The sequence below is a fragment of the Lagopus leucura genome, unplaced genomic scaffold, assembly GCF_019238085.1.
Source record: "Lagopus leucura isolate 7727_CA_CO unplaced genomic scaffold, USGS_WTPT01 Super-Scaffold_100037, whole genome shotgun sequence".
Lineage (NCBI taxonomy): Eukaryota > Metazoa > Chordata > Aves > Galliformes > Phasianidae > Lagopus > Lagopus leucura.
Window position 1 is genome coordinate 3,801,347 of NW_024962286.1, and position 16,536 is coordinate 3,817,882.

At 49.5% G+C, this 16,536-nt stretch overlaps 1 protein-coding gene across 2 annotated transcripts; it reads right to left on the reverse strand.

Moving 5' to 3' along the window:
• Nucleotides 1-694: 694 nt before the first annotated feature.
• Nucleotides 695-5,128, reverse strand: RNF223 (ring finger protein 223). 2 transcript variants are annotated; one of them, XM_042883294.1, is made up of 2 exons: nucleotides 4,919-5,128; nucleotides 695-2,463 (listed from the first exon to the last, which is right to left on the reverse strand). In XM_042883294.1, exon 2 carries the CDS (start codon nucleotides 2,423-2,425, stop codon nucleotides 1,616-1,618), a length of 810 nt encoding a protein of 269 aa, XP_042739228.1. In that variant the 5' UTR covers nucleotides 2,426-2,463; nucleotides 4,919-5,128; the 3' UTR covers nucleotides 695-1,615. The 2 variants fall into 2 exon arrangements, with proteins under 2 accessions (XP_042739228.1, XP_042739229.1); XM_042883295.1 differs by lacking the exon at nucleotides 4,919-5,128 and adding an exon at nucleotides 2,783-2,974.
• Nucleotides 5,129-16,536: the final 11,408 nt, after the last annotated feature.

A 16,536-nucleotide genomic window follows, 5' to 3' on the forward strand; every position in this document is an offset into this window, starting at 1 on the left:
CAATGGGTGTGATGAGGCTGAAGATGCTGTTTCCCTCCCCCCTGCCCTTAGGTCTCATCAGTGGGATTGAGCAGTGTGACAGAACACTTCATCCCTGCTAGTGCCAGTTTGCTGGGCTTAATCTCAAATGCACCTTTTAGGATGAAAGTGCCTTCTCTGCCCTAAGTCTCAGTGAGCCACTTTTTCCAAGAACGCACTTAAGCTGGTGCTGTGAAGATATCCTTCACAGCAGCAAGCGATGGGATGATGCAAGGGAGAATCCCTGTTGAGCCCAGGGCCTTTGGCAGAAGCTGTTGCAGTTCCTGGACTAATTTCTGCAGCCATGTGGCTGGCACAGATAATAGCAGCCTGCAGCTCAACAACAAAGGTGGTGCAGATACAGAACGCACTCAGAAGCTTTACAGAAGTTTTGCATAGCAACAGACTTGGGGTACTTCTGCTGTTGCTTCAGCCTTTTGTATTTCAGATCAGATTTGCTGCAAAGGGAGACTGAGAACATCTTCGACCCAGCTGGGAAGAAGCAAAAGATGAGCAGTCTTTGCAGCTTCTCCTTTTTCAGGGGTGGTTGTGCTTGGGACGGCATCACTGGGATGGCAGTAAGTATGAAGGCAGTGGATAAAGAGTACAGCTGTGCTGCTGCTGCGTCCTTTAAGGGGGGAAACAGGGAGTAAATGTTACACACTGACACCTTGCATTGTATAAAACATAATTTAATACATCCATGGTACTTGTGTACAATCCTGTCTCACATCCATGTGCTTGAATAAACAAGATTTAATTGTAAGCCGCCTTCTTCACGAAGACCATTATTAACCACTGTCAGAAGATCACTGGGTTAAATAAAAAGAGAGTGTAAGCAACTGGCCTGTGTCTTAATACTGACACCTTGGAAGATGAGGAGGGTAGAGCTGTCAGAAAGTGGAACTTCTGCCGCTTCAGTAACAGTTGGCCTGGGAGCAGAGGGAAGGAAGCTCACGGAGGACAGTGTGATGCCGTGCTCAGGGCGAGTTTGCTCTCCTTTCCAGGTTAAGGATGAGTGCTTACTCTTTTTTAAGCACCTTCTTAGAGAGAAAAACAAAACGGCAATAGGGTGGCTTTTATTTTCCGTTGGAAATTCAGCAGCGCTCGGCTCAGCTGAGGAGCAGGGGTGGATCGATGTGTTGTCAGCAGGAGGCAGAATTTCACACCTCCTGTGCTGAATCCACAACGGAAACGTTTTGAGCATGTGGAATAAGGTTAATTTTCATCTGCTTCTGCAGCTTCAACATGTCCTTACCTTCCTAAGCTCAGCTCCTCTTAGGAATAGCCACGAAGCTAGCCCTTTATTCCCCAAAGGAGCTGGAAGGAGCTACAGCCACCGTCACCTGGTATCAGCCTGTGGGCAAACAGTCCCAGAAGCTCATCTGTCGCCCATCACACCTTTGCAGCAGCTTTGAAGACTCAGGTTTCCATGGAGTTTGGCAGCAGGAAACTGAGGCAGCTCCTGGGAGCATTCCTGGGCTGCTGGAGGTGAGTGCGTGCATCCAGGTGTGGGCACAGAACGGGAGCGGGGACCGTGGGGTCTGCAAGCACACCGAGGGATGCTCTCGGGGGGTGTGCCACGTTATGCCTGGTGCTACAGGAATGGGAGCTGTGTCACAGGCGTGGCTGCTGTGGTGTGTTTCGAGGGGAGATATTCTGGCCTGCTCATTGCAACAGTCCTGGTGAAGCAGCGGAGGTTCCCCGTCTTCAGCGCGCACTGCACCGGCCATAGGATGATGCAGAAGAGGATGATGATGAGAGCAGAGAGCAGGACAATGCGCTTCCAGTCGTCGCACACGTCACAGCGGGACAGCCTCCCTGCCAGCCCCGTCGGGGGGACCTCTGGGCTTTCAGGTTTGCTCATGGCAACGTCGATGGAGATGCACGAGTCTGGGTTCTCGGGGTCGTCAGAGGCCTGCCGGCAGCACAGCTTGGTGCCTTCCATCCAGAGCACCTTTTCCTGCTGGAGCTCGGGGGGCAGAGTGGCCAGCAGCTCCTTGCTGGTCTCCAGGGCTGGGGCACCTTCCAGCGGGATGCTGGTCAGCTGCCTGCAGAAGGGGCAGGGGAGCTGGTCCTCGGGGTGGTTGGGGGGCAGCCCTTTGCTCAGACGGGCCACACACTCCAGGCAGAAAACATGCGAGCATTGGAGCAGCTTGGGGGTCTTAAAGGTGTTGTCGTATGTGTTGAAGCAGATGGAGCATTCAACGGGGGAGGCCGGCTTTGGGGATGTTGGGTTTGGAGAGCCTGGTTTGTCAGTTGGGGACCTTGCTTTCCTCTTGCTGTCCACCGGAGAGGTGATAACGATAGGGCTGATGGGAATGGGGATTTCATGTGGAGATGCAGGGACCGGGCTGGTGGGAGAGTCCGGTGTGCTGGAGTGCCACAGCTGGGTGAAGCACGACATGACGGAGCTCGAGGAGATGAATAGAGCCCTGGGAGACTCTGCAAGAGAAGGACAACCATAGCTTTAGCTTTAAACAGCGAAGATACCCATCACCAGGCCTATCTTTAACCCCACAAGAGAACTGAAGAGCAAGCTCATGGCTTGCGAGGCTGGAAAACCGCTGCTAGAGCTGCCTGTTTGAAGCCGCACGATGAGGATGAAGGTAACCAACCTGCAAAGCGAGCAGCCACCAGAGATCCACCATCCAGAGATCCGCCATCCAGCCAAAGCCTTTCCACCACAGTCACCCTGGCACTAAAGATGGCTGCAGCCTTTCCCCAAACCTCGCTCTGGGCAGAGAAAACATAAAGGACCTACCCTGGGTGGTGCTGCCCAATACCTGAGCAGGGAGCAGAGCAGAGGACTCCATGGGGTCAAGCAGGGACCTCCCTAAAGCAGTCTATTGGGCTGGGAGGTATACTCAGATACTATGGTGAGGCCTAAGAGACAGATAACACTGTTCAGTGGTGGAGCAGCAGCAGGGTGAAGCTCTTCGGGGTGCTCTGTGCGCTGGGGCTGCCAGGTGGCACCAATGGGGCTGTGGGTGCACAGTGGGAGCTGAACGCTTCCATGCGGCAGCGGGACCGAGGGAGTGAGGAAACACTGTTATCTCACAAAGTCTGTTCGATCCTGTCACCGTGACACAGCAAGAAACGAATCGTTGGAGGAAATGGCTTTTGTGCCAGAACAAGGGGGAATTCGCCAGTGTTTCCTTATTGCTCTGCTTTCCCCAGGGAAGTGCAGCTCTTCCCTATTCTCAGCGCTGGAGGAGCGCCAGCGCAGCCCAAGCCTTGCTGTGTGCTGCCATCTGCTTTCTGCTTTCTCTCCTTGTGCAAGCAGAGCCCTGAGCTAAGCGGCTGATACGGCAGCTCCAGCAAATTGATTTACAACCGAGCTCCTCCAGCCTTCCAGCAATCTGGGTATTACCTTGAATTCCAGTTATCTGGGGCTGGGAACGCGGCTCTGAGCACACTCTGATACCAGGTGTATGGCTTTCCAGATACGGAGTGCTTATCCCTGAAAGCAAGTGTTTGGCTGGAGGAAGTTCTCAGCGCCGGCTGCACTGCTGTGTGCCTGGGGAGCATTTTTTGAGGGCGTATCACTGAACTGGCTGGGCTTGATTCTTTGTGCTGGGAGATTTACCAGTGACAAGTCAGAAACGGTAATTATAGGCCTGCAGTCTGTCCTGCAGTGGTTCGACAACGCGGGCTGCAGACTCCGTGTCTTAGCAAGAAGGCTGATGTAAGGGATGGGAAAGACTTGCCTTTTCCTAACGTTGCACAGAAGTATCTCCGTGATGCATGAACATCATCTCCCATCATGGTTAGCTTTTGATTGCCATAACCAAAAGCAATCTTAAGTTGCCAGGCTGCACCTACGGGAGGAAACTTTGCCTTCGATGCAAAGTGTTGCCTTAAATACTTCCTCTATTGCTTCTCTGGTGCTCACCGGAGCCTCTCCGCAAGTTAATCTTCAGTCTGCATTTTTTATCTGAGCTTTTCAGCAAGTTGTAATATTTGTTGTCTGTCTTTCCCTGGCTGCAGCTCAGCCTGCATATTTTAGCACTATCTGGCAGATGCTGATGAATTGCAGAACTACAAATCCAAACCCGGCTGGCACAAAGACAGGAAAGCCCTCGCTCCGTTGTTTTCTTTGTGGTGCTTTTTTTTTTGCTTTTTTGTTTTTTGTTTTTTTTTTCCCTCTTTTTGCTTTTACCAAATCCTCAGTTTTGCAGATCCCCTCCCCTACACTTCCACAAATATCTGTTCCATAACCTATCTGAAAAAGATCACAGAATGACAGACTGACTGAGGCTGGCAGATGCTGCTTGGTACTTTTCTCTAACGCAGCCATAGCAGAGCAGCAGTGTCTTGAGAGTAAACTTGAGGAAGTTTGCTTGCAATGGGTACTTTTAGATGGCCATACGAGCTTCTGTGCCCCCATCTTCCCTTTGCTTGAGGTGATGGTGATGCTCGCTGGGTTTGCTTCGTGGGGAAGCCAGCACCAAGTTTCTCCTGGATGCCACCGCTGCACTGCCCAACCTTGCTTTTGTTTTGGTAGCAAATTTCTCTCACTACGTGTGGTCATTTTAACACAAACAATTCAGACCTCTGCGGTCACAGCGCTCTTCCTCAGCCCTTGCAGCTCTTTCCACCACTGCCAACCAGAACCTTGGAGCACCACAACTAAACCGTTCCATAGCTGAGCTCAGCCGTCCCACTGGCAGCCATCCACCCAGCCTCAAATCTACCAAGATAAGTGCTTTTTGCTTCCCTCAAATCCACCAAGTACTTTATGCTTCCCGACGACTTCTAGAAAGCTTCCTCCCACCCCATGAAACCAGACTTGAGAGTCCCTACAGCTCAGTGCCAGCCCTACTACACCGTTCCCAACGTAGCTGTGCCTTGCAGCAGACATCAAGGAGGTGAACAGCAGGTCAAACGCTATAAATACCTGTTCAAAGAGCAGCGTAGAAGGAGAAAAGCATGTTCTGGGCTCTTGCTTGCTACCCCAACGAGTCTTCTCTCCAGCTGGGCTCTGTATCTCCCAGCCTTCTCCTGTTGCGTTGGCTCCCTTTGGGTTTGAGCAGCTCCGCATCAGTGGCCGCGCAGCCGCACGCCGCAGCCTCTTATACCTTCCTGGCTGCAGGTGAGTTCCCTGCTCCGCCCGTCCTGCCCACAGCCATGCGTCACCCATTGGCTCCCAGCACTCTTCCACTGCAGCCAGCTCTTGGGAAGACCTGATAAGTGGTGACGGCACGCCGAGGGCGGGTGGGAGGTGTTGCTTTGGTCATCTCCCCTGTAGGGGGGAACACCTTCCTTTTCCAGTTAGTCCTGATAGGTTTTTTTGCCCAGATTGGACCTTTTAAAATAATTCTTTGCAATGCCACCTTGTTTTCAGTGCACCGTATAACTCTGCTTCCTATAGAGATTTTTGAACTAATACTGCATGGGATGCAAGAGGAGGAATTTCATTCTTTGCAGCTTTTGCCAGTAATTAACCCAGAGAAATGCTGTTCAGAGTGCAGAGCCTTTGTGGTTCAAAGGGCACTGATCTGTGGCTCGGAGAAACAAGCCAACAACTTTAAATTCGCATGCAGATAAGGAAACAGATGGGGAAAGGAGGGATAGGAAAACCTTCACGGTTTGGTTTAGTTCTCATTCGTTGCAAATAATTATTTGCTTGGCTCAATTCCTTAAAAAAAAAAAAAAAAGACTGGATTTTTTCGGGGAGGTATTTAGGGAGTCCCTTAAAAAATGGTTGAGAAATAGAGAGCGGGTGAAGATGGGGCTTTCCCAGATCTGCATGGGGGTCTGCACAGCAGGAAGGTCGCAGCCCCTCGCGGTGCCCCTCTGTTTGTATTGCTGCTGTGCTGGCAGCACGGCGTGTGGCTGCCTGGCAGGATGCAGCAGCAGGGCTGTGTGTCAGGCTCATGGAGGTCTTGCCCACTGAGTCACCTGCACAGGCATTTCAGTGCACTGGGCTCGAGGTTAGTGATGTTCAGGCCTGCTGTACGCACAGAGGTGCTTTGCATTCAGCGCTCTGGGTTGGATACAGCCAAGATCTCTCCTTATGCACTCAGTGCAGCTGCATCAATTCCCTCTTTGATCATCAGGAGGGAGATCAGTGCTCTTTCATGCTCTCAAGGCAGCCCCAAGCCCGCTTTAAGCCCTTTATCCTTCTGACTGTGTCACAGCCTCATTTTCTCTGCCCTTGCTTTCCCATCACCCTCTGTGTGCGTGACGTGCAGCAATCCAGCCCTGCAGCCCATCCCTGGGCTGGGACACACAGTGTGCCTTGTCACACAGCATCACCGTGGCCACAGCCAGAAACCTACCCATGCAGCACCCCAATAGTACTGATTAAAACACTGCAGCTTTCTGTTGTTGGCTCTCCTCCATTCACCAGCCCTTCTCATCCCAGGTGAAGTGCTGAGGGTGTACTATTTCCAGGGGATGTAAGAAGTCAGCTAGCTGGGGATGTGGCCTTTGAGAGACTTGCAAGCTGGGCTCCTTGCTGCAAAAAGAAGCAATCATAGCATAGATTGGTGAACAGAGGCTGCTGAGCGTGGCTTCAGCTGGTTTCCTTGGCTTGTTATCGGTGCTTTAGATAAATCAAAGCCACTCAATAATTATGGCTGAGAAATTACTGGACTTAACCTTGCAGGACACAGCTCCAAGGTGTGCAGCATTATTCCTGCCTGAAAACCCATCCCTGTGAGGTTCGCTCTGTGATCCTACAGTGTTCCTGCAATTATTGCTGCAGAGTGGTAAACAGCTTGAAGAAGCGCTGTTTCCCTGGCTCCACGTGTAGCCAGCTGCCTGGCCAGGCATTCGATGGAGCCTCAGCAGCAGCAGGTTGTACCTGTGGCTATTGGAATTCCAAAGCATGTCATCCATCCCGTCGGGAACAAGCTTGGTGAATCATCAGATAAGTGAGACAGGACCTCACCGTGGGATAGTTCTGATGTGATTATATTTTGTCCTTCTGTAACCGCTTCTATCAAGCTGTCTCAAGATGCTTTAGGGATGTAACTAAGCCTTCCAGCAACTATGGTTATCAGGGATGTTATCTGCAGGGGAAGCTTTCTGGTGCACAGGAACCCAGAAGGCATTGAGAAATGCATTGGAAGCATCTCCGGGGGGAAGCCATGCACCTTAGCATGGCAGAGCACAGGGAGAAGCCTTTAAACAGGAGCTGGAATAGGAAACACCATCTGAGTTCTATAAGCAGTGCCCTTCTCGAGTTGCCCCGCTCTGGAACCAGCTGCCCCATAGTTTATCTCACTCAAACACTCAAACACTGGATCCACCTGGCACCTACCTTAGCACCGTCCTTCACTTCCTGTAGTCACCAGGAAAGCGCCACGATTAGATAATCATTACAAGGCACACAGGCAACGTGGTAATTTTCCTGATAGCCCACACCTCATGTGACCATTGCTGATCAGCAGCTCGGGGCTGTGTGATTCAGGCACTCATGGCCACTCTCGAATAGCAGGAATAGCAACCATTCCCTGCATATAACGTCAGGTCCTCTGTTCCACCCCTTAATTCTGAAGGGGTAAGTGACTGGGATCAATGGATAAACTGTGGTTTAAGGATCACTAGTGATCCATGATGCCGTGCCGCGAAGTCTGTGGCTGTCCCAAATGTCTGTGTCCTCCTACAGAAATTTGCATGGAAAGTCTGGCTGAGCTGCTCCAGGTTTCAGCCTGCTGCCAGGGGGGGCATGCTGTTGGAGAAGATGAAAGGGATCAACCCAGGGTTGGTGGCTGCTGTCGCAAGCCTAGAGGCAGCCACAGTCCCCGTGTAGCAGAGAAGAGGGACCACTGCAGGACGAAAGAGGTGCCAGGGGGAACAAGGTGAGGAGCAGCTGCAGTGTGCTCTCAGTGCTGCACCGTGAGTCACCCCCATGTTGTCCCACACAGGTGATGGTGCTGCGGTTACTCACTTCCCACCCTGCTCGGGGACGTGCTGAATTTGGGAAACAGGTTGTGACGTCAGAGTGTTTGCGGGGATATCTCGATTCCCTGATGACTTTTGCTTATGTAATAAACCTCCTGCCCTCTGCTGCCTGGATCCTTCCCTTCCGCACCGCAGCTGCGCTCAGACTTGCACACACACAGCAGAAGAGATGCCTCACCCTGCATCGGGCTGCGGGTGCCCATCAGAGCAGGAGAAGCTGTCAGATGGCTGATGCACCTGATCAGGGACGTCTCACCATGCCAGAGCTGAGTTTCAGCATGTTGGACCCCAACAGGCCAAAGCAGAAAGAGGCCGATGGTGGTGAGGGACAGGCTCCTCTGCAGTGAATGCTGATGCCCTCAGAGATCTGTGCTGATATCTTCACAGATGAAATCCTACAGTCCCTTTGTATAACCTCAGAGGTCAATAGAGCTTCTCCATAGGGCTCAGCAAGGCAAACAGAACGACAGACATGGCAATCTGTCACTCCCCACTGGGGTTGGGCACTAGTGCTCTTTGGCCTCAATGACACTCTATTCTTCTGCACTGAACAGCCGTAGGACTCCACCTACCGTCCCCTTTCCCATCCCAGAAGCTTAATTACACCTCCCTGAGCTTTATCATAATCCTGCAACAGCAGAAGTGAAATGTCTGTAAAGCCCTAGAAAGAAATAGTTCCTTATCTTCCACCCTCCCACCCAACGTAGAAATGACGGGTGCAATGGACGCACTTAAGACGTGATATCACAGCTGTCCTTTTTAAAGAGTGATCATTTTGTATCCGTATTTTAGAGATGGGGTCTGTATTTCCTTTGCACTCCTTTAGTATCTCAAGTACTGATGGAGGTTTGATAGCTCCACGTGGTGGCTGAGTGCTTTTTTGCACATCGACGACAGCCAGCATGTAACTCAGGAGGATCTGTAGGTTTAGTTCTCACAATGGTATTTCCAGTTGGATATTTATTTGTCTTGCTACTGTATGCAGTTAATCATTCCACTGCTTAAGGGAGTATAGGAGGGGTGTAGGACCGTCTCCCAGGTGTGATTGGAAATACTGTAAACAAAATAACTGTGTTTGCCCGGGCTGAAGAGAACGATTTGTACTTTGATCCCAAAGAATGTGGTGGGGCAAGAATGCAAAACGTGCCCTCAGTAGACGTGGAGATGTGTGCCGAGTCCCGGTGCGATAAGGCAAAGTTGGCACGGGGGTAAAACGCCCTTCTGATGCATCAGGCATGTTATCACCATTACCTGCATATGGAGATCTAAAAAGAACATCAGGGTGCTTTTCATGACTTCGTAGAACTTTAATTTACAGTTTCATCTCTAGGCCTGACTGCCCCCAAATCCTTTCTGACACGTGGATTTGAGCTGCAGAGACACTCCTATGTTTTGCACTCCAATGAGAGGCACCAGTTCAGTTTGTGATCTGAAGGGAAGGGGCCATCACGAGGGATGTCCTTTTATTCACTGCCACCATTTTCCACATACGTATTCATTATCCTATTTTAGCAAAGTAGGACATCTGAACATCTCTGTCCTCAGGCCCGGAGTCTGTTGATGTTCCCTCCGGGGACGGGTAGAACACAAGGGCTGCTGTTTCATAATAGTGCATCCAGAAAGACCAAACCTGGGCAGAATCTCCCCAGATGTGCAGTGGACACAAGTTGGTTTCACCACTCTATCAGTGAGGATCCAAAATCCCTGGGGGTTAGCAGCTCTCCTGCCTTCAGTGTGTGATGTCCCTGTGCTTTAGTGGACAGGAGCTTTGTCCCAGCGCAGTGTGAGAAGGAACTCTGACAAGCATTGTAGGATTTGTCCCTCTCCACAGAGTGGAATTGCAGAATCTTTTATGCTTGCAAAAACACAGAGTGCATTACAGTATTTGTATTCTCAGTGCAGACCGCTTTCCATCTGTCAATACAGATATTGCCTCTAGTTTACATAGAAAATGCAAATTGTTTTTTTTGACACTCGCTTCCTTCAAGCCTAATCCTGTGCTACACAGCACTACTTACGCTGACTTCAGAAGAAACCGAGGATGCTCTGCAGCTTCCAGGAGCAGACCTTTGGCTCCATGAAAAATTCAACATCTCATACCCCGCCTCTCTTTCGAAGCAAACTGCACTCCAACAGAAGAATGAGATCTTTTAAAGTTAGGAAGTAAAGGAATGTAATTGCTGCGTATTCTCCATAGAAAACCTCCAGCTAGTTAGCGGGATGAAAGATTGAGTTCTAGTTTAGGTAGCAGCCCCCACAGACCTGATTCTGAATTCATGGGCAGCACTCAGTTTGCAGGGACGTCGTGTGGACGCTTGTTGCTGAATATACAGTGGAACTGAGCGCCCCAGAGATTCCTCCCATCGCTGCTCTGTCTCTCTGAAAGACGTCAGTGAATATATTTGAACTCTTCCGAGGACCTTTCATGCACGGGAACTCTGGGCACAGGGATGCTGATTGAGCCTGTGCCTCCAGCCTTGCTTCTTTGCTTTCTTCTGCCAACAAAGAAAGCTACAACAAAACTTACTGGGACAAATGTTTGTGATGTACTTCTTTACTGCCTGCATCGTTTATATTTAAGTGTTCTCGACACAGTGCAGATGACAGACACTGGCACTCCTCACCTCCTCCTTCGCACTTCAACGCTGTGCTATCACAGCCCTGGAGAACTACAGTCCTGGAAACAGGCTGCCATGTCATAAAGATGAGATCCCACTGCCTGGCTGCGTTGCTTAAGAAAGGAGGGATGAGGATCTGACAGAAGAGGCAGGTCATCTCCATGGTTTTTCTTTAAACTACAGAACATCCTACTTAGTCTTATTATTAGTAACAGAGAGAAAGCGCAGCAGCTTCACTTTTGTAGTGCTCAGAGAGGTGGTCTATGCAACACACAGAAAGTCTTGGTTTGTCCCTGCAGTATTTGCACCAAAGGAGAAAGGAAAAGAAAAGTACCATCCGGGGTATAAACAGAGAGATCAAACACGATGGCTCCGTGCATCTTCTGTTTAGGAAATTCCTTTTTGCGTGAGATCATAGGTCTGGAGATTTCGATCCTGTGCTCACTCTCCCCCAAACAGCCACCCCCAAGAAACGAAAACCGAGCTCACTTCATCCTGAGAGCAAAGTAAACCCCACTGCAAGAGGGCCCAGTGAGCCAGCGTCGAGGCAGCATGCCACTGCTCGAGATGTGCCTCCAGCAAGCGGGAGCTCGCAAACACCGCCCTCCAGGCTTATGGAGTGGAGATTTTACAGCCATGAGTGGACGTCGGGAAAATTGCTGGTTCCTCTGCTGACTTCCTGTGCATTATGAAGCCCTGGGTAAACACAGTGCCTCACCCCACCCTGTTCCCAGGCACTGATGGAGCAGGGTGCCAGGAGCACATCAGGCACAGTGGCACAACAGGAGGTCCAGGAGGTGCCGAGGTCCAGAAGGTCCAGGAGGTGCTGAGGTCCACCTGGGAATCTGATGGCCTTGGGCACAGAAGAACTTTGGGCACAGCTGTGATTAGAGCTTGCATTCCAGGTCACTCATACACCGAATGCAGAATGCTGACAATTACACCATGGTAAGCATTCTGCTCATTGACCGAAGGGTTAGAACCTGTTTTTGTAAGCAGGCAGATGAATTCCTTAAATTTTTGTTGCTTTATGCCGATGTGCCATCTTCTTGTTGGTGCTTTTGACTGGGTCTGGTGTTCCTCTTTTTACCGTATGACCTTTTCAGTTTCTTTCCCTTGTTCACTTGTCTTTACTGTGAACTAAATCCAATTTAAACACTGCTACATTCAAGGATTGAATCAGAGAATCGTTAAGGTTGGAAAAGATTGCTGAGATCATCCAGTCTGACCATTAACCCATCAGTCCAGCCATCAACCCATTAACAATGGCACAGTGCTTCTGGACTCTGAAAGGATCATAGCATCACAGGGTAGCTTAGGTTGGAGGGGTCCTTAAAGATCACCCAGTTCCAACCTCACTGCCACGGGCAGGTTTGCCAACCATTAAATCAAGCTGCCCAGGATCCCATCCAACCTGGCCTTGGATGCCTCCGTGTCGGATGACACATTACTTCGGGACCCAGAAAACTGGAGGCACGGAATGACGTGAAATAGCTGCTAAATAAAAGTGAAGGAGGGAAAAGGAAAGAAGTTGTTCTATCTTCTGCTACATATAAGGCAAGCAGAGAGTTAAACCCGCTCCAGATCAGAGCTCTGATCAGCGTGCTGCTGGAGCCCTGCCCGCTGAGTAGGTGTTAATTTGGGAGGACTGCAGTATAAATAGGCAAGCCCAATGCTAGCAAGGGTTTCTTTTTCTTCTTTCTTCATGCTTTTTCCTTGGTGAGATGGAGATATGCCATTGATATGGTGGAAGCTGGGAGAAGGACAGTTGGAATTACAATTTAGGTGCCCGTGGACGTGTTACCTGACAGGCTGGCACGTGTGTTGTGCGGCTGGACCTGGCGAGCTGGTCGTTCTCTATGAGCCTTTCTTGCCACAAGCTGGACTCATTTAAAATCAAAATATAAGTTTTACAGTAGCCAATGGATTTCCCCTGTTATTCGAGATGACAGCTTGAAGTTGAATTTGTAGGGAACACAAAAGCAAGGCTTTGTACAAAGTGGTAATAGCTTTTACTAGGCGAGTTCTGCTAAGCTTTCAGCTGTGAGAACAGCCAAGAGAAAATTGCCCTCGGCGTTCATGGAGAGATCCAGAGATAGAGACGTGAGGCTGTGGGTCATGCGCTGCCAGTCCCCCAAACTATGGCAGCTATTTACTTTCATAAAAGCAATAAAAAACCACACCAGGCTCCTTCCTCCTCCTGCAGATCCGTGCGTGCCTTTTGAAGTATGCCGTGAATTTCCTGAGTATGAGAAAGATATTTACAAAATTGCCAACCTGAGCCCCCAGGGACAGCCCCATAAATGGCAAGAAACCCCACAGTCAGCGAGCAGGGAGCCCCAGGACCACCCCATCCAGTGGCTGTGACCCAAAGGTCCTGGCAGGAAATCCTGTTGCGCAAAGCTGTTTCCTTGTTGCTTCCTTTGCTGTAGCTTATTTTTTTCCCTTCTCTCAGAAACAATCCATCTCTTGAACGCTGAGGAAGCGGGGGTTTTGTTGTTTCTTGGTTTATTCTTTGCTTGGCTTTTCTCTTGGGCGCTGGCGATGAACGCCACAGCCATGCTTGCTCGGTGCTCTCCTTGCACGCTCTGTAAGTACTGAGCTGGGAGCTGATAATTCCGTGGCTCAGCAATCCTTCTGTGAACGGAAAACCTGAAAAAGGCCCCGATAAAGGAGGATTGCACTGAGCTGTGCCCACGCACACGGCAGCAAGGAAACGCAGCCGCTCGCATCTCCCAGATAATGAAGCTCTCCAGGTGAGGAGAGCGGATTTCCCCCAGCACTTCTTAGGTTGTGCTGCTGTGATAAGGGCTCAGATGTGCCTGGGCTGCCCAGCATCTCATTCCGCGGTGCAAAAGGAAAGATGAGTTTCTACGTGTGTGTGACCACACACTTCACCAACTGGAAGGACCGATTTTTTCCTGCTTTTTGTGGATGTGTTTTTACGACGCTGTGTGTTCAGAAAGGGAGGATTGCTCAGGAATACGAGCTCTGCACTGCGGAATGCAATTCACTTTTTAATAAAGCCCGAGAAGAAGTCAATCCATTGCTGAGGATTTCTTCTCAACGTGGTAGTAATTAAAGCTGTATATTACGAGAATCATTACCACTTTCATACGCTCTCATGTTTATTTATACAGTCGATGCTGGATCTTTGTTCTCGCACCAACAGCCTCGGGAGTCATTTTGGTTTCTCCCTCCTCACCTCTTTGCCCTCCCTCCCTTGCTCTCGGCTGAGAAATGTATGGAAAATGTTGACTAAGCCTCAGAAATTGAACAAGATTTAAACCTTATTAGGACTAATTCATTTAGCTATGCATATTTGGTAAATTTACCTTCCACTAAGCGTGCGGAAATAAATGGTTCATTAAGAATGATGAATATTTATGTTTTTCCACTTCGCATTTCTTGCATAGGAAGGCTTTGTTACATTACAAAGGACGAACACCTAGGGAGAGAAGAACCACATCTACAGTTGCACAAATGCAATTTGCAGAGCATTGAAAGGTTTAGCTAATAGAAACGTCAGAAATCATCCCAATTCTCTTTTCAATTGCACATCTAAGGTACTTTTAAGACAGCATAGGCAGGAAAATAATATGGGGTGAATTTGGATGTGAGTTCTTCTATCAGAATCGGTAGCAAGCTTGGCCAGAAGAACCATCCCAGCATCTGTAATGTCTTCTGATCATCATCAGGCTGTGTGTGAAGCATTTCTCTTATCCCCTGCTCTAAACCAAAGAGCCATCGTGCCCATCTGTTCTGCTGTTCTGAAATCTGGAACATCTCCTGCTGTTTATCTTGCTCCACAGCTTCTGCTCTGAACAGTTTTTCTTGTATTCCCACAATCTCCTGCATGAACTTTCAGGGTTTTTCATAAAAAGCAATTTCAGTTTCCATCCCAGAGCACAACCTCGAGGGGAAAAAACGTGGAAAGGGAACTTACAACTAAAACAAAGCTGGTAAGTGAAGCGCTGCACGTGTTTGTTCTGGTGGTATTGAAATCCCTCCTTAAAAGAAATAGTAGAACACGTTGCTTTGGTGGTAGTACATTCAATTCAAGCTATCCATGAAAACTGCCCTGGAATAACCCCCTTTCAATTTACCCACTCAAAGACTTTTGCTGGATAGGAGCACCACGCATGGCAGCAGATACCCCCATGTATTTTAGTTCAGAGGGCCAACATTTGAATATCTCTTGGCTTGGCTGAGAGGTGCTTCTCAATAGGTCTTTCCTCCCACGACCCAGACGATGAGAAGGGAGTCCTCTTTGTATTTCTTGCTTAAAGAACGGCTGGGTATGCCCAGGGTGCTAACTGTAAAACCTGCCCCATCCATCCGATACCATTGGAAACACAGCTCTCCCAAAGGGCTGCCATATATATCGGTGATACATCGAGCTGTTTTCCCACTTAACAGAAATATTGCCACTGGATTAGCAGACCATGAAATCGTGTCAATTGCTGGCTGTGATTCTCCCGACAAGCCAACTGATGCTTCTACTTCTGCTATGTAGGTCAGATCCGCTCCGCAGCTATAACATTCTGCTTGAGTGCCTTGCTGTGTCTCACCCAGGTAATCTTCCAGGAAAAGTACAGATGAGCAAATGTATTTGTGGAATGGAGTATTGTTTACCATCTGGTACGAATTGTTTGAATCCTGTTAAATTTTTTACAAAGAACATGTATATTCTTCTTAAAGGCAGAAAGCTTTTAGGCTTGTCCTTAATATTAATGCAAATCTAGCAGTAGACTTCTACGCTTTAAAGCTGACGTGAAAGAGAAAATGCTTAAGCCATCCTGTTACTGCTTTGATCAGAACCAGACCTTCAAAACCGTCACTGCGAAATGAGCGCTTCTTGCTTAGTAAAGAGAAACCCTGATATGTGGGACAGAGGCAAGCAGCTGAAAAGTGCCATTCCAGAGAAGGAGATTAAAGATTACAACTAATTTGGGGAAGTCTGAATAGAATTGAGTACACGTAAGAAGCAATGCTTTAATTTACTAGAGGTAGAATAGTGCAGATCTGGGGAAACTTGTCAGTATGGGCACAGATTGTGTTTGCTCCATACGATTCCATTTTTCAAGCTCCTCCTTAAGGATAGGGTATTCACTGAGGAATGTCGCTGGTCAATGAGAAATAGACTGTGCTCCAAGCACTGCGGCTTTCTACAGTAACCTTCGGCTTTGTCCCCATCACCAAAGCTACCAAAGCATCCTTCCTCAAGCAGCTGGGCCAGCTTGCTTCTCCGCCCAATAGGGGAAATCTTGGTGGCTGCCTCAACCGACAGCTGAAAGCCAGGCAACCACTAGCAACACTGGATTAAAATAATTCTTACGGCACTGAATTAATTCCTACTGTGTTGAACTGAAAGCAGTATTGAGGTACAGGAGACAGCATCTGAGAAGAATTTATGAATCGTGTGTCTGGATGAGGTTAATTGTCACGGTAGCTCACATTTGCTCACGCAAACAATGAAAGTTTCCACAATCTCCCACTTTTTCCCTGCTGTCAGATCGGAAAAGTCAGTACAGAAATCTGCCTGAGCCACATGTGCCTGAGCCACATTTATGTCCTCATTCGTGCCGGAGAAATACGTGCTCGTGAGCAGAAACGTCATTTGGGAGGACTGCAGTGGCAACAAGGAGGGACTAGATCTACTTCATTCAGTCGTTTTGTCACAGTAACTCCCGTAGAGCAGAAGGCTCAGGTGGACGTGCCCCTGCCCTTCGGCACTTCTCCCTCGGTGACCAACTCCCCTCTCAGCGCCTCAGTCCCCTCCCCCCGCCATTCCTCCTGGGGCGTCCGCGTCGCCCAGCAACGCCCAAAATGGCGGCGCCCGCGCGGTGCACACTGGGAGTTGTAGTGCCGGAACCCGCCCTTTCCTCGGCGTGACGGGAGGCGCGGGACTCCCTTTCCCATGAGGCACCGCGCGCAGCAGAGCGGCGCCGGCGAAGGCGCTGCGGGAGCGGGCTGAGGGAGGGGA